Below are 19,187 nucleotides of genomic sequence, written 5' to 3'. Positions count from 1 at the left end.
ATGCTGACAGGGAGTATATTACAAATGGTCAACATTTTGCACCCTAGATACACACACAGATTATACAGAAAGCCCGGACAACCCATTTAACATGGGCATTTTTCAGTCCAGCTTTAGATGTGTATTTCTTATCATTTTTTTGCAATTAAAAATGCTATGTCCAGATGTTAGCTGGCAATAAATTGGGAAAAATGTAATGCACAAAAAACAATACATTAGTTTGTGATTTTTTAAAATTGCTTCATTAAAAAAATAAAAAACCTAAAAATAAACAAGTCGAAAACTTATATTTTTACAATCTTAAAAATATTTCCAAAATTAAATTGCAGCATAGTGCAATTAACCCAGTGTTGTAAAGGTAACAATTACCTTAAATGGCCTGAATAATAAGTACAGCTCTCGTGGCTTTATATCTAATGGCAATCCACTAACAAACAGCGTCCTGACCTATAAAAGACAAAAACAAGAAAAGGGAAAAAACATTAATGATGTTACCACTGCAGAAGATTTCATGCTTTTATTAGTGTGGGAATAGAAAACAGAAAAAAATGAATTCAAGAGCCCAGAATAAGTGAAAGGAATATAACTTTATTGATATCAGAAGATAAAATAAACATTAAAATGAGGTAGGGGTATGAAATAACCAGTGGAGAAGCGGACACAACACACAAGGGACAAGAAAAATATTAATAAATATGTATGGAGAATGGCAGCAGAGATAATATTATAACTGTGAAATAATTTAGAAAGTGCCAATGTGCAAAACTGCAGACAAAATACCTGATGATATCAGTATATCAGTATATCATATACATAAATACGTAATTATTGCTGCTAAACCAGATATAATCATAAGGAACAAGCATATACAGGTATATACAATAAAAAAGCAATATAAACAATGAGAAGAGAGAAGGTATCTGAAGTGCATGTGCAAATAATGCCTAGAAATGGATAGCAGCAGGCAATGTGGAATGAATCAGAGGACGGTGACAAGAAATGTAATAATGCCCAACATAATTCTTATACATATAATCTGCCGCTATAGAGCAGACCTGGGCAAAGTGCGGCCTGCGGGCCACAACCGGCCCTCTGGCTGTCTCTGTCCGGCCCGCGGACGGAGACAGCCGTGGGGCCGGAAATCAGAGGTCCATGGGCCGCACAATGCCCACCTGCTCGCTGTTTCCATCTGTGGCTCTGCACTGCGCCGCTGACTCCTTTGGTGGAGGAGGGGCCTCCGGCCACTTCCTCCACCAATCAGTGTGCGAAACAGCTGACACGATGATGTCATTTCATCGCGTCAGCTGTGTACTCCGGAGAGTCCGTGCACTGGAGGCAAGGAGAGAAGCAGAGCGCCCTGGAATGGGACTGAGGTGAGTATGTGGTGTGTTATTTTTTTCTCATGTGTATGGGCTGTTTGGGTTGGACATGGGGAGGCTAAGGGGGTGACATGGTGCTGCACATGGGGGGGTGACATGGTGCTGCACATGGGGTAAGTTGGTGCTGCACATGGGGGTGACATGGTGCACATGCTGCTGCATATGAGGGTGACATGCTGCACATGGTGCTGCATATGAGGGTGAAATGCTGCACATGGTGCTTCATATGAGGGTGACATGCTGCACATGGTGCTTGCTATGAGGGTGACATGCTGCATATGGTGCTTCATATGGGAGTGACATGCTGCACATGGTGCTTGCTATGAGGGTGACATGCTGAACATGGTGCTTCATATGGGAGTGACATGCTGAACATGGTGCTTCATATGGGAGTGACATGCTGAACATGGTGCTTCATATGGGAGTGACATGCTGAACATGGTGCTTCATATGGGAGTGACATGCTGAACATGGTGCTTCATATGAGGGTGACATGCTGCACTTGATTCTGCATATGGGGCGACATGTTGCACATGGTGCTGCATATGGGGGTGACATGCTGCACATGGTGCTGCATATGAGGGTGACATGCTGCACATGGTGTTTCATATGGGAGTGGCATGCTGCACATGGTGCTTCATATGAGGATGACATGTTGCACTTGGTTCTGCATATGGGGGCGACATGCTGCACATGGTGCTTCCTATGAGGGTGACATACTGCACATGGTGCTTCATATGAGGGTGACATGCTTCACTTGATTCTGCATATGGGGGCAACATGTTGCACATGGTGCTGCATATGGGGGCGACATGCTGCACATGGTGCTGCATATGGGGGCGACATGCTGCACATGAGGGAGGCTCTGTGGGGCTCATGCAGTGTATATAGGGGAGGCTGTATGGGGCTCATGCAGTGTATATAGGGGAGGCTGTATGGCGCTCATGCGGCATATAAGGGGCTGTTGGGGGGTTCATATGATATACAGAAGGGGCTGTACTCGGGTTCAAATGATATATAGAGGGATGTCAGCATACTTAATTCTACTCAATATTAAGTGATACAATATTAGTAAAATTATCAAGAATATGATAATAATATATCGATATTAATATTGAGCAGAATTAAATTCAGCCTATTGGTTTGGCCCCCCACAACAGTAACGGTCTTTCATGTGGCCCCCTGGGAAAATTAATTGTCCACCCCTGCTATAGAGGATTAATACCTGGTGCTAGTGGAATTGTCCCTTGGATGCGTCCACCCTGGGGCGCATTTCAGCATCTGCCATCTTCAAGGGGTCATATGCTTATTAGTGTGGCATAGTGATAGAATGATAAAATAATCGATTTCTTCTATAAGGCTGCACACATATTACACCCATTTGGAGGTGTCTATTCTATATATCACATTACCGACGGCATAATAAACAATCGCTATATGTACAGTGGTATAACAGAGGGCCACATACTACAGGGTCTCACTAGTTTTGACCAATATAGTCCTATGTGTCATTCTATGGGTTTACATAGCATTCACTGCAGAGTTGAAGCTGAAGGTAGTTACCTATCCTGCTAATATGTAATAATTCTAATTTTGTTTCTACAAAACCATTGGCACATAAAACAAAAACAAAAGAGTCTCCTACTGGTCAATTATTAACTAAATATAGCATGCTTAGATACTGTCTTGGAGGGAGGACATTAAAGTTAAAGCAACCCTAAAATCCAGGTATTAAATGTGACTATACATTTCTAATGTACATTTCTAACGTACAGTCACCATGAAGGTCTTCCATTCTGCAGCCTCCATCTGTCAGATCCATGCCCAGTTATCTCAAAATGGGTACCTCAGAGACATTGGGAGTACTATAGAAAGTTGGACCCACCACTCATCCGCCCTTCTATTTGTGTAGAATTACCAGTGTGAGTAGTAGAGAGAATGTTTCTAGTTTTTGCAAATACCTCAAAGGAGAGATGACTAGACTACCATATATGTCAATGTCTGACCCTAAAGATTGTATCCAAACCAGGTTTGTTTTGTTCGTTCTATGGAAGATTTAATTTTCTCCCATGGAGCACTGCCAGTAAGACTCCTTACAGAACTGGTCACTTTAAAAGCGAACCATTTCTTCCTCCAAGTTACTTCATGGTCATCGCACTCAAACATCCAGACTCTGCTCTTTCCTGATGAGTGGCACACACCCCAAAACAGCCATTTGTAGCAAAGATTCCGGCTTGGCATTTATCCATGGTCATATTGTAAGGCTTGTGAACAGTGAATCTCCAGTGTGGCACTTGCATAACACTTTGCGAAAGAGCAAAGAAAGCCTTTCTCCAATGGAGCACTGCCTGTAAGACTCTATATTGGTCTCTGGTGGACGCCAACTAAAGAGGTTTCCTGTGCGAGAACATTATTTGAGCACTTTACACTGTAATAGCTCATCGTAATGTACAATTTCACCTGCTTTGGAAGTGGAAATGGGCCCTCTATCACTTGGGCCCCTGAACGGCTGCACAGGTTGTTCCAATGGTATGTCCACCCCTGGACTTATGGTAGTGGACGGTACAAAGAATTAAAAGAACTTTTCTTCTAACATTCCACTAATAAAATTGCATGGGCAGTAAACTTCTCTAACAGATAAGAATCCATTCAAACCCTATGTGAGAAATAAATTGTCCTGATAGACAAGAAGAAAAAACACAGACTCTTCTATATGCTTAGCCTGGGAGGTCATGCACGGGTTTCAATAGCTCTACATGGTCAGGTGCATTCTTATCTTCCATCTCCTCCCCCTAAAAAACTAACAAAACCCTTGAGCTATGAATGGCTTTTTTTTTAAGAATAAAAACACAACATTCATCTTGAGGAATGTTTCTAAATCTTTAAATCCTACTATGTAATGATTAACTTTTATGGCGGTGACTCCTAATTTGAAGATGAAAAGAATAGAATACGGAGCACAAAGAGATCGAGTGATTTTGGCAGAAAATCAAACTGTTAGCAATTTGGTACAGCCTAACAACCTTTTGCCTCCTAAACTTTAAAAGTTTAGAACAGACATAAATTAATAGCTGTACAACTAACCAAATATAAGTTATATATAAAAATGTGCACACACAAACACACACAATTATACAAAATTTAAGGCAGGTGAGGAACATTACTGAAAAGTAAGAATGCTTTAAAAAAATTGCGTTAATAGTTTATTTTGAATCATTTAACAAAATGTAATGTGCGTGAACAAAAATGAAATCTAAATCAAAATTTGGTGTGATCATGCTATGCCTTCAAAGCAGCATCAACTCTTATATGTACACTTGTACATGGAACTTGGCAGGGAGGTTGCTCCAGGCATCTTGGAAAACTAAAAACACAGATCTTCATTTTTATAATCACTTTTTTTTCTCACTTGTACAGCACAGTTAATTTCTACAGCACTTTACAGACATTATCATCACTGTCCCAATTGATACTCACAATATACATTCCCTATCAGTATGAATTTGGAGTGTGGGAGGAAACTGGAGAACCCGGGGGAAACCAGCGCGAACATGAGAACATACAAACTCCTTGCAGATGTTGTACTTGGGTGGATTTGAACCCAGGACTCCAGCACTGCAGTGCTAACCACTGAGCCACAGTGCATTTCTAAGACTCCTTGTTCTTTACGCTGAACAAAGTTCCTACAGTATCAAAAAGGATAAACAGTACAAGCATAAAACAGGTAGCTCACCGTGACTCTATAATATGTAACAATAATAAAATATAACTTTTAATTCATATCATATAAAAAAATATATCATAAAGCTTTAAAGCGTGAGAACACACCATCACCAAAGACACACTTGGATACCAAAGAGACACTTGGATACTAAAGTGTCTCTTTGGTGATGGTGTGTTCTCATGCTTTAAAGTTTTATAATATATTTTATATTTGATATGAATTATAAGTTATATTTTATTATTGTTACATTGTACAGAGTCCTACAGTAAACATAGTTCCTAATGACATTGGCTGAATATTTGGGGTCATTGTCCTGTTTCAGAATATATTTCGAGACAGACTATTACCTGAAGATATTACACGATGGATAAGTATTTGTGTTTGTTTCTCAGCATTGAGGATGCCATTAATCTTGACCAAATCCCCAACTCCACTTACTGAAATGCAACCTGAAACTAGTAAGGCTGGGTTCATATTGCGTTACTGCAGTCTGTTCAACGCATGCGTTGAGCAGACTTCGTTAACGCAAAGGCTAAAAAAGATCACGTTATGCGATCGTGCTAGCGCAGATGCTCTATCTGTGCTAGCGGTGACGGACCCTGAAATGCTGCAGCCCGCGTCTGAGGGTCCGTCACAGAATGACGGCACATTGCTAGCGCATGCCCATTATGGCATGTGTTGGCGATGCGCCCAATAATAGGCGTTAATGTCAGCGTTAACGGACTGCGCTACACCGCGTTATGCCGCGGTGTAACGCAGTCCATCTAACGGACAGACATAACGCAATGTGAACCCAGCCTAAGGACCCTCCACCATGCTTCACTGTTGCCTACAGACACTTATTCTTGTATTGCTCTCCAGCCCTTCTGAATAGGAAAAAATTGCTCAGATATCTGTGTGAATTATTTAACTGTAAGGCAGGCGTCACACTAGAGAGGAATACGGACGAGCGAGAGGCACAAAAACAATGCATTGCACACGGACCAATGTTTCTCTATGGGTGCAGCTCCCATCAGCCATATATTTCTCGGACGTATTTTATGGACTAAGAAAATTTGTCAGCGTATTGCGCAAAAAATCCACCAATGAAAATCTATGAGGCGAGAAAAATACGCACTACACATGGACCATGGGTGTGACTTGCGAGAAATACGCACCGGTGTTATAGAGAAAAGCTGGCAATTCAGTGCGGTGTACAGTAAAATCACACAGAGGTTAGAATAGATAAAATAAACGTGTACACATAGAATAGTCATATATACAGTACATATATATATTGACACACACACAAATATATATATATATATATATATATATATATATATATATATTTATATTTAATACAGAGCTAGATAGCTTACAAGCCGGTAATTCATTTGCCGGCTTTTGCTATCTCCTTCTCAAACCCGACAGGATATGAGACATGGTTTACATACAGTAAACCATTTCATATCCGTTATATTTTTAAATATTCCTCACTAATAATGTTAGAAGTGTCTGTGTGTAAAATTTGGGAGCTCTAGGTGTTAAAATAAAGGGTTAAATCACGGAAAAAACTGGCGTGGGCTCCCGCACAGTTTTCTCCGCCAGAGTGGAAAAGCCAGTGACTGAGGGCAGATATTAATAGCCTAGAGAGGGACCATGGTTATTGCCCCCCTCCTGGCTAAAAAAATCTGCCCCAGCCACCCCAGAAAAGACACATCTGGAAGATGCGCCTATTCTGGCACTTGGCCTCTCTCTTCCCACTCCCGAGTAGCAGTGGGATATGGGGGTAATAAGGGGTTAATGTCACCTTGCTAATGTAAGGTGACTTTAAGCCAGGTTAATAATGGAGAGATGACAATAAGTCACCTATCCATTATTATTCCAATAGTAATAAAGGGTTAAATAAGCACACACACATTATGAATAAAGTATTTTTATGAAATAAATACACATGGTGTTTTAATATTTTTATTGCACTCTTTAATCCAACTGACGACCCTCAATCTTCTGAAAAAAATGGAAAAATAAAAAAACACCAATATCCCATACCGGTCCGCCGTACAGTCATGTCCCACAATGTAAAGCCACCTGAAGGGGTTAAATAATTTTACAACCAGGAGCCTGCTAATGCAGCTGCCCCTGGCTGTAAAAACTGGGGAATGAATGGAATGCAGCTTCGTTGACTTGCGCTGCTACACCCCTGGTGGCATAAACTCATATGAACTCTAGCATGAGAAAATATTCAGAAAAATTCCCATGGGTGTATTTTCCAAACTGGGTCACTTGTGGGGGTTTTCCACTGTTAAGGCACATCAGGGGCTCTGCAAACATGACATGGCATTCTGTATCTATTCCACACAATTTGCTCTCCAAAAGTCAAATGGTTCTTCCATTTCAAGCCCTGGCATGCGCCCAAACAATAGTCTTCCACCAAATATGGGGTATCAGTGTACTCAAGAGAAATTCAACAACAAATTTTGGGGTCCACTTTCTCCCTTGTGAAAATTAAAAAGTTTAGGTCAAAGCAACATTTGTAGGGGAAAAATAAAAATTTCCAGTTTTTCCTTCCATATTGCTTTAATTCCTGTGAAGCACTTAACGGGTTAATAAACTTCTTTAAGGTGGTTTGGAGCACTTTGAGGGGTGCAGTTTTTAAAATGGTGTCACTTCTGGGTATTTTCTGTCACATAGACCCCTCAAAGTCACTTCAAATGTGATACCTAAAAAAATGGTTTTCTAAATTTTGTTGGAAAAATAAAAAATTGCTGATAAACTTCTAACAAATAAAATTATGATTATGTAAAGTAGACATCTGGTAAATATTATTTATTAACCATTTTGTGTGGTATAACTATCTTGTTTAAGGCCATAAAAGTTCAAAGTTTTAAAATTGTTACCTTTTCAAAATTTGTCAAATTTTAGATGTTTTTGTTAATTAAACACAAATTATCTCAACCTAAATTAATCACTAACAGGAAGTACAATGTATCACAAAGAAAAACAATCTCAGAATCACTGGGATATGTTGAAGCATTCCAGAGTTATTACCACATAAAGTGACACTTGTCAAAATTGTAACATTTTGCATGATTAAAGAAGGCGTAAGCAGGCTTTGGGGTAAAGAGATTAAATTAAAAAATAATTTAAAGTGATCCTCAGGTATACACCACCCTATCTTCAAAGTTGGACACAAGAGGACAAAATTGTTGGTACCCTTCTGTTAAAGTAAGAAAACCCACAATAGTCAGCAAAGTTACTTTTGTCAGTTTCAACTTCTTTTCATTTTAAATGTATTGAATAACAACTAATGAAAATCAGACATTGCTTTTGAATTGTTATTCATATTCACCAGAAAAATTGAAAAAAAACCCCAAACTAATGAAAATGGACTGGACAAATATGATGGTACCCTTAACCTAATATTTTTTTGTACAACCTTTTGAGAGAATAACTACAAACAAGTGATTTTTGTTCTCAATGAGACGTCTGCACATGTCCACAGGTATTCTGTCCGAGTCCTCATAAGCAATCTGCTCCAGCGTTCTTGGTTGTAAAGAGTGACTTTTCCAGATGTCATATTTCAGCTCCTTACACAGATGTTCAATAGGATTTAGAAGGTCACTTCAGAATAGTTCAATGCTTTGCTCTTAGTTATTCTTCGATGCTTAGCTGTGTTTTGCGTCATTATCCTGCTGGAGGACCTATGACTTGCGACTCAGACCAAGCTTTCTGACACTGGGCAGCACATTTCACTCCGGGATGCCTTGATAGTCTTCAGATTTCATTGCATCCGGCTAAGAACCAAGACACTCTATGTCAGATGCAGCAAAGCCGCCCCAAAACATAACAGACTGTTCTCCATATTACATAGATACAGTGTTGTTTTCTTTGTACACTTCATTTTTGCATCTGTGAACATAGACCTGATATGACTTGCTAAAAAGCTCCTGTTTTGTCTCATTTGTTCAAAGGACATTTTCCCTGAAGCTTTGTGGCTTGTCAATGTGCATATTGGTAAATTCCAGTATCTCTTTCTTATGATTTGCTTTCAAAAGTCACATTCTCTTCGCTCGTCTTCCATGAAGTTCACAATGGGCAAAACAGCGGAAACTCTTTGGAAACTGTTCTGGGCTTTTTGGTTACCATTTGTATTATCCAGCTCTACAATTTGTCATCAATTTTCCTCTTGCGGCCATTCCAGAGAGGTTAGCTAAAGTTCCATAGACCTTAAACTTCTGAATAATATGTGCAACTCTAGTAACAGGAACATCAAGATGTGTGGAAATGGTCTTATAGTCTTTACCTATAACATGTTTGTCTATAATTTTCTGTCTATCCTACGTAAACAACACTCTCCTTCGCTTTCTTTAGTCCATGTTCAGTGTGGTGTACACAATGATCCCAAACAGCACAGTGACTACTTTTCACCCTTCAAATAGGCAGCCTGACTGACTACAAGTTTGTAGACACCTGTGATGTTATTTAAACGATACTCCTCAGTTTTAACGTTCCTATAGTCAATTTTTTTCCAATCTTTTCTAGGGGAAGAATTATTTTTGTCCAGACCAAGTTTCAAGTTATTGCAGTGACCACTGTCTCTCGCACTAGCGTATAAGACGGCCGAGTGCTATCCGATGTTTTATCAGATAGCACTCAGCCCAATGTTATACTATGCGGCAGTGCATAACAGCAATTTTTTTCTTATGCCAACTCTGCATGAGAAAACCATAGGAGCATTCTGTGAGTCATGAGTGCCTCTGATAAACAGATCACCCACACCTATACAAGTGTATGGGTGCGTGTGAATCATCGGACTGCAATTGGATGTGTTCTGAGTATAGTTCGACATACGTGCACAGAGACAATGGAGAAGATGGAGAAAGTAAGTTCTCCATCTTCTCTGCACCTGTGCTATGACTCTTTCATGCGAAAGAATCGGATCACAATCAGATGACACTTGGTCCTGATTGAGTTTGAGCCAAGTTTCATTAGCATAATCAGCATGATTCTCTCACATGAGGGAATATAAAGGCAGTGCGAGTAAACCCTAAGAACCCCACATGTGTACGTACTTCATCTATGCTGACCCAGATATACATAGGCCTCCTTCAGCAGGCTTGGAAACGGTTCTCATGATCCATCCAAGTCACAAAGTAAAATTTTCCATAATAGAGTAGCCGGTTATACAATTCAAATTGTAAAATCATAGTTCCAAAATTCATTTACATTAACTGTTGGGTAGATAAAGTGTTAAAGGCCCTTGGAATAAAGATTAAGGTGATGCATTTATAAATAGTTTTCCATGAAGAAGAAAAACTTAAGCCTAAAAGATGAAGTGGTTGATAGGAAGATAACATTGATTACATATCCATCCAGTTGAAGAAAAAAAGGCTCTCTTATCCGAAGAAGAAAAATACTTTCTTTGACAGCCTTACTTCACAGAATCCAATAAAACTGAATGCATAATGGAAATATTAACCTGGAGGATTCAGGTTGCAAGTGTTCCAAACATATTGCAAAATCTAAGACTAAAGACTTCTACAGCTAGGATATTCACAGTCAAAATCCCCATAAAACTCTTCATCCTTATGAAGAACCCCTTTCCTAAAAATGCGTCATGAGAAAAGAATTGAAAAGGACATATAGCATACTGACCGCCCAGCACAATAAAAAGTAAAATTCATGAAATAAATCAGAATATACTGTTTAGCAAGCCTATTGCATTGTATTCATCACTAAAAATAATGATCAACACAATTTATCAAAGAGCCTGTGTCATCCAATTTAGTGTCAAGTAATATCTGATGTACCGTAATTTTATGCCGCTGCTGTAGTCTAGTCTTATATATAACTTGATCAATAAGCTGCTGGTCACTGAGGGAGGTCATCAGTAATGTGTCACAGGGGGGCAGTTAGTTTCGTAATAGGGATTTGTGCGTGTGCAGTTCTCACTGTACTTTTTTTCCTATATCCGAGAAAAGCAAATTGTGGGTTTCTTCCTGGGACCTACTGTCTGAGGCAATATCTTAGGAGATGACTTAGTAGCATAGAACTAGTCAGAGCACAGAGCTCATGAGGCATGGTAAAAAAAAAAACATAGAAAAATAAAAAATGTAATAAAACAGCAAGTCAATTCAAAAATATGACATATCATTTTTTGAGGCATTTCTGCATGAAAAAATGATCTAAAAGTTGATCATATATATATATATCTCATTATACTCCAAAAAACTAAGGCTTTTTGTTGTTTCTTTTCATTTTTTAAGTACGTAAAAAAAAACCAACGTGAACTATTAAAATCTTCTAAAAGGCATATACACGCCTCAATATTGAAATTGTGACACCACAAAGGAAAAGTGGTGGAATTATGGAAATCGCAAAACTCTTGCACTGATTCACTATCAATGCTCCGGTCTCTGTTTTAACTACAGTGGTGATGTCTTGACTACGGGACTTCTGTGCCAATCACTGTTGCAGCCAAAATGCAGACTGGAGATGTGGCAGTGAAATCTGGGCAGGAGAGGGGAAGGGGAGTTATATTTATGTTTGCTATTTTACATCAAAGTAATCATTTTGCATCCACTTTTCTAAAGGTGGAACACCTCTTTACAAAAGTAGAATGGTCAGAAGCTTTGAAGTTAGTTATCTTGTTTTACATCACCATAAAAGTGTGTCCCAACACAAAACAGGAGTCACACGTGCCAAGCCTACCAGGCAAAAAAGAAAATCTATTAGAATTCACAAGTCTGCAGTTTTTAATGCATTTGCATAAAATAAATGCAGCAAAAAAAACTGCAAAAATGCAACATGTGAACATAGCCTTAAGGCTTGTCTCAGGTAGGGGTCTCTCAGTCCAGCGACTAGTTGATCCCACAGCACTTAATCCAATGGAGCCAGTCGTCTTTGCCCCTCTTGGGTCTTCTTGGTGATATGGGTCTTCACTTCCTGCAATGTATTAACATACTGAGCTACGGTCTTACCTTCCCCTTGGATGCACTGAAACAACTGCATGCGGAGGTGCCCTGGGTCTGTAGTGTCACTGTGCATGTTCTCTAAGATTTTTATTACGGTTCCTAGATGGGCAGTGCATAACTGTCTTCCGGGCCTCCCTGTCAAGGGTCAGGAGGGCTAACTCGGCCTTTACGGTGAGGGTCAGGAGGTAACATGTGCAGCATGCTCTTCAGTCTTTCTACCCTAACCCACAATGACATGCTGCTCCTCGTGAACTTGGGAAGATTGCCGAGTATAGCTCCTAAAGGTATATTTCCCCTGACAGGGTCGGTCACAGACTGGTCCGCCATCGCTATTTAAATGTGGCATCCTGCCAACTACGGCAAATGTAATGCAGGTGACTGGATGCAATGCACAAGGCAAATCAACAATAGCCCAAATAACAATACAAGTGAAACAGCAACGAAAGTTCTTCACTAAATAATACCAATATTCTATTCTCCAAGGTGGTACGTCCATTCACGGGAGTTACCATGTAGATTCTTCCTTTAACTCTGGCCCTAGTGGGGGTCACCGGGTTTTGCCGCTAAGTCGCAAGTCTTTCTGATGAAGTCTATTAAAGCGCGTTGAGCCTCCCACACACCAACCGGCCCTCTCACAACCTGCTGTCCTGACCCCGGCTGGCACCGATACCAACAAAGTGACTGCAGACTTGTTGCCTAAGGATGGACAACCCCTTTAATAGACAGTTGTCAGTGAAACCACTGATACTCATATGACTAATTGACTTACATGCTAAGTACAGTCATGTTTAGGAAATATAAGTTTACAAGCACATACACTCATCTCATAACTAAAAGCATGAAACAGCATTTAATCATCTTGGAAGAACACAATATGGAAACAATCCACCTTTTTTTTCAGGTTGCCCTGGTTATCGCTTCATAAAGCAAACCTTTCAAGTTTATTTTAATTATGTTTTATTTGGTCTAGTTCATTGAACTGATTGAACTGGTGATTTTGCTATGCCCCCTATACTGCAATTAGCTTCTGTCAGCAGATTTCAATAAGCTGGCAGCAGTTCCAGGAAGAACGGTGCAGTAGGGGAGCACCGGAAATTTAACTCCTGAAGAGCTGCCATACATGAGAACTTTATTCTTGTATATTACAATAACAGGCTTTCCTTTTCAGAATTAAAGTGAAGAGACTCTGGCTTCCTCACCATTGTTTCCCTCATGTATAAAGTGCAATCACTCTGTAACAAACTAGCTTGACAGTAAATAACTTTGTAGTCTCCGCCATTAGTTGCCATAGTAGCTATAATATTATACTACAAGGAAACTTGAGAAGTTGATAAAAGAATTTGAAAGATTTGGGCATCCAATAATGTTTTTGAGGTCTTGAATCAGGGTTGATTGCAGGAAGTACCGCATGAAGAACATTCTCATAATATGCTGCTTTTGTCCGAAAACCCTGGATAAAATGTAACATCAAGGAATAAAAATGTCAGAATATAATGTCAGGGAATTGCTATTCGCTTCACTGCTTTCTCCTCTACATTAGCCGTTTGTATGTAGAAAGCCTGTACATGGGGCGCCTGCAGCTCTGTAATATGGAAATGTGACTATTCTGTGTGCTACCATATGGTGCTGATTTCCGAGTATATTATGGAAATATGCTCCCTGAGAAGCAATGTTTCTAGGGAAAGATATACCTGTAATTTAGTTTTGATCAGAAGTTTCAGCTAGATGAAATAGCTGAGCATATGCCACTCTACCTTCACTAGGATTTCTATACAGGGCGAGAGTAGCGAACTAAGTATTAGGCTCCCCATGCACATTACACTAAAGTAGGCCGAACCTGGCAGTAACAACAGGTTCGCCTGACAGTGAAGTATATATGGGAGCCCTGGTGAATGGATTGTCTGGGGAGTTAAGGACGTATCCCTGCGTCCATGTCCGATCCTTTTCTTATGTCTGAGATAACCCGCTATACATGTCTGGCAGAAGTTCTCTCATAGAGAACACGGGCTTAGCGAGTCCCCCTGTTAATGGGAGTGACAGCTGAGATGGCTGCCGGCCAAACAGTCGTTCAGTCAACAGCCATCGAATATGTATGGGGAAGCTTGGAGGCTTTAGACAAGCTTTGACTACTCATTCAGTGGAACACGGTACGATCTCTGTTAGATCTCACACACAATATAAGATTATAACATATAGACTTGTATTGGTGCCACATTAGAACCCGGGCAGAGGTAGTACGGAGCCACAATGTGGTCACGCATGCAAGCCCTTATAGTCACTATCTGAAGGAAATTTCCGTCTGAAAGGACCGAATTTAATTTCCTGTCTAGCACCAGTGCTGCATTTCTGCTAGTTGCAGAACCCCCACTGTTACACTAATCATCTTGGAGAGTTCATAAAAAAAGTATCGAAACTCTAAATTGAATCCTGGATGCATTCCATGTGTGTCTAGACCTCGAGTTACATGCGAGTTAAACAGCGTTTGCCAATAGTGCCATCTCATATTTCCTCAAACTAAATCCCTACCCTTTTTAATATGCTTTGTACTAACTTCAGTTGCAGATACGTATTGTAACTCGATATGAGGAATACTGTTTGTGTTTGCAATATTGTTTGCATTTGTCAACCGTACGTGTTCAGATCAGTTGGCTATGTTGGCATTATTAATATTGGTTGTCTGGATGTGGCTGGTTGCCATATTTAATCATACATCTATCAAAATCCATAATCTGGACTGGAGTTTTTGGTAATCTCGCTGGATAATACGTAGGACAATTTGGTATATAAATAAGAAGCTGTCGGGAAAAGTGGAGGAGATGACAAGAATCAATCTCCCTTAAGCACTAGTGCCTGGACATAACTGCTAACTCTGCCACTTCTATTCAACACCACTGCCTCTTTCTCCATTGGCCACATTAGACACGGCAACACAATTTTCCAAAAATTATCTTTACTAAAACTTGTACAAGCAACTTTGATAACCAAGGACTATGGCTGACAAAACAAAGCCTATCTGCACAAACTTATAACTCAAGACATGAGGAATAAGCAAGAAACCTGGCGCTTGAGATCACCAACTACATAGACTAACTGCATTAACACAGTTTGCTTGTGGATTACTCTTGATGCAAAATTTAAATAGGTTGTTCGGCCTCATGGTACAAGTCTGAAGTCACTGTATGTGACTGTAGACTTGTGAATCCTCACATCACATGCACTACGAGGATTCTCTGATGCCAGCAGCGGGTGGTCATCTGACTGCAAGTATGTGATTTGCCACATTCCGTCTAGACTGTTTCCGGCATCGCTCAATACCCTTGCATTGAGCAAGGCCGCACTCATCTAGTCGTAGTGACTACAGTGCACACTATGTGATGACTCACAAGTCTGCAGTCACATAAAGTGACTGCAGACTTGTAGCTTAAGACCGGACAACCCTTTAAAGAAAATCAGTCATGCAAAAAATGGTATCTGTTCTGCAGGCAGGATGTTATAGAGCAGGAGGAACTTATCAGATTTCCCATAAACATGTATCAAAGTTTCTTCAGTATGACTTGTATTTTATTCATTGATATCCTTGGTGTTTGTATGCATACGAGTCAAAGCTGCTAAGCATTCCCACAATCTGGGTGGATAGCAGTGTAAGCAGCCTCTTAGCTTGCTACAGTAGGCTACAGTACTTAAAGGGAACATTACATACAGTCTGATTTGTGTCGCTGGTATCTCCATATTAGATCTGAATATCCACTTGGAGCCCACTTTCCGGCAGGCGATAGGAGAGAGCGGACCTTCCTACTGCACATGCTCACAGGCACCTGTCCTACTAACATTCCAGAACAGGCTTCTGCCAGTGTAACAAGACAGCAGACATTTTAAGATACTATCGAGATAACCTCCCTAGACAAAAATGAGCATGATTTGTTAATTAAAATTATTTTGGAATGTCAGAAGTAGTAAGAAAATGACTGGTAATGGGAAGCAGTTTTATAAAATATCTTACGGCTCAGATACAGACTCATTACCACAGCCATATTGGTGCTAAAAATCTATGCAAGTCTGTGCAAAACACTTTCCTTAACCATTAAAAATGCTCCTGGTTATTAAAAGGTTTTCTTTCTCGGTAGTAAATATAAAACAGATGGTTCATTCATTTAAGAAAAGATTCTCTTGAGTCTTGTAGATTAAGGTGTTTAGTGTCTATTTATGGGGCACAAACTACACAAAAGTAGTAAACTCAAGTCTCTGTTCGAATGTGAAATTCAGCAAAAACTGGAGCTACTATTGTGGAGGTGTCCATACATATTAGATACAAGTCGGCTGGACCCGTTCATTAGATTGTAGAGGTCTACCATCTTATCCCTACTCCTCTGATGGCAGATGGTTAAGGAAGAAAGGATTGACATTCTGCATGGCAGATCCATTGCTTGAGTGTGACATTAGACTCATCTGGCAGTGTCTTATTTGCCGTCTTCACTAAAAACACAAGTATCCTTAACCAACCCAAGTGTGCATGTCTATGGGGAAGATAATTTTGCTTGTGTCACCATTTTCCAAGACCTGTAAGGCTTTCAATTTTTGGGATATGGGGCTATGTGAGTGCTTATTTTTTTTCCACCCTGATATGATGTTTTTTACCGATAACATTTTTGGGTAGATACGATGTTTTGATTGCCTCTTGTTGCATTGTTGCGGTAGCCAAAAAAACCTTATTCTAGAGTTTAGATTTTTTTTCTTGTTATGCCATATACCGATTGGATTAATTTAGTTTATATTTTGATAGATCAGACTTTTACGAACGCAGCAGTACCAATGTGTATTTTTGTAATGGTTTTATTTGTAATGGGGCAAAAGGGGGGTGATTTTAATTTTTGTAGTTTAAAATTTTTTCATATTTTTAAAAATATTTATTTTCACATTTAACTGCATTTGTTAGTCCCCTTAGGGGACTTGAACCTGTGATCGTCTGATCGCTTGTACTATACATAGTGAAAAATCACAATCTCCTATGAACACCAGCTAAATGCTGGCTTTCATAGGAGGACCATTATGACACGCATGGAGGTCTTTATCAGACCTCTGGCTCTCATGGCAAATCTGACGGAGCATATTAAATGCTGATGTCATAGATTGAGAGCGGAGTTTAACATGTACACAGCCACGGGCGGCGCTCCACTCCACCCGTGGATGCTAGGGGCAGATGATGGCTGAATTATTCATCATCAGTTGGGAAAGGTGCGGACTCAGCATGTGAGCCCGCATCAAAGTCAAGGACGTAATATATGATGGAAATGAATGTCATATGATGTGGAGGGGTTAAATGTTCCATTTCATCAGCTTATAAAAGTAGGTTACAAGAAGATGCTACTTTCTAAGCAATCAAGGAACAATGCATTTGAAGGCCTCATAGCTTTTCAGTCTGTATTGGGATATGTGCATACACTTTTTTGTAGGAGATTTTAAAGCAGAAACTCTCTAAATCCTTCTCAAAAACCTGGAGGTTCTCCTCAGGTTTTGCTTTGAAAATTGCTCAAATACTCTGTGTGCACCCTGTAAAGGTATTGCCGGACTTGACTCTGAAAGAACTACATGCTGATAGATTTCCCTCACATTCTGCTTCCCTTATGATACTGTGATTGTTCATAATACAGTAATCTGTCAATGATAACCTGCCACAAAGTATCCATATAAATTCGTCTTGTACATTATACTGCATATATTAAAAAGTACAACATGAGGACAGGGTAAGTACCTATTAAAGAAATGGAATATACCCCACAACGTACAAGTATGAGAGGTAAGGGCTTGATTGCCCCCCTAAGCTACAGATCTAGCTCATGTTATGTGCTTGAGTACCAGGTACTTCTGTCTGATCTCCTGGAATATCAGAACAAAAAGAGACAACAGAAAATGTTCAGATTTTTTTTGTACATTTTAAATCTATTGTGCCAATGTTGGACCCCACAACATGCCTAAATGATTTACCATGCTGCATACAAATGTAAAACATTATTATTATTTATTTATATAGCGCCACTAGTTCCATGGTGCTGTACATGAGAAAAGGGGTTACGTACAGAGTTATAGATATCGTTTACAGTAAACAAATTTACAGTGACAGGCTGGTACAGAGGGGAGAGGGCCCTGTCCTTGCGGACTTACATTCTACGGTTATGGTTTCCAAGGCACTGATATGTAAAAAAAAAAAGAATTAGTAATCACATACAAATCTTACCAATGATGAACTGACATCTGTGCTGGGTCAGACTGCCTTTAGTATTTGTTCAGTGCAAAAGACTTGTAAAATTACCAAAGATATGCTGCAATAAGACAACGTTCCTCCAAGGTCATGGTGCCCTCAGCTGAGAGGATACATTAAAGACTTCGGTAGGACACATCGTACAAATGCCATATAAAGTACAAACTTTTAGATTTTAAAATATATAGTTAAGAATATACATAAAATAAGTGTCCCAACATGACAAGAACCTGAAGAAACCTTTACTGATCTTTGATTATTTACTGGTTTGAAAAGTCCACACATTTCATAACCTGTCCGGTACGCCATCCTATAATTTCTTTATAGTGTACAGCATGTAACTTAGTTCTTTGTGAATGCTAGACTCCTGTAATTACTGCAGGAACATTCTACACTGATGGCAGATAAGGAAGAAGATTGGCCTCGCTGAAGCACAAAGAACAAGGTCGTCTTTTATGCTGTTCCATGCATTATCTCATAATGCACGTTCTTTATTGTAAATCCAAAATGTCCAATGAAACATATCGGTTAATGCGCTAAAGATTAAGATGACCACTGGATATAAGAATAGCCAGCAATGTTCACATCGCCCTTATTTATTTTTTTTAGCCTTCTTGGGGAAGCTAAAACATGACTCCAGCAACTTTTTTTTCTTTATTTTACCACTGGAGTGGTGCTTCTAATCTAAGGTCCCTGTCCCTACTCTCATACATACCCACTGCCATCTTCAGCTGTTCCTGATGGTAACCTGTATTTTGTGACCTGCCAGATCGCTTCAGTGTTTCAGCGAGCCAGAGGTCACTTTTCAATGCATTATCTATGAGACCCTGGTTGTTGCATTGAGGGCTTGTGACCTGACTTCCAGCCAG

At 39.8% G+C, this 19,187-nt stretch overlaps 1 protein-coding gene across 3 annotated transcripts in view; it reads right to left on the bottom strand.

Moving 5' to 3' along the window:
- RBPMS (RNA binding protein, mRNA processing factor) overlaps positions 1–19,187 on the bottom strand; it is a 246,602-nt gene that overhangs the window by 147,117 nt on the left and 80,298 nt on the right. For all 3 annotated transcript variants that reach the window (XM_077275250.1, XM_077275260.1, XM_077275257.1), the window contains exon 2: positions 370–447. In XM_077275250.1, coding sequence (XP_077131365.1) covers positions 370–447 — 78 coding nt within the window. The remainder of the gene's footprint in view (positions 1–369; positions 448–19,187) is intronic.

This window comes from Ranitomeya variabilis, chromosome 1, assembly GCF_051348905.1.
Source record: "Ranitomeya variabilis isolate aRanVar5 chromosome 1, aRanVar5.hap1, whole genome shotgun sequence".
In the NCBI taxonomy this organism is placed as follows: domain Eukaryota; kingdom Metazoa; phylum Chordata; class Amphibia; order Anura; family Dendrobatidae; genus Ranitomeya; species Ranitomeya variabilis.
This window is presented reverse-complemented; position numbering and strand designations above follow the sequence as displayed.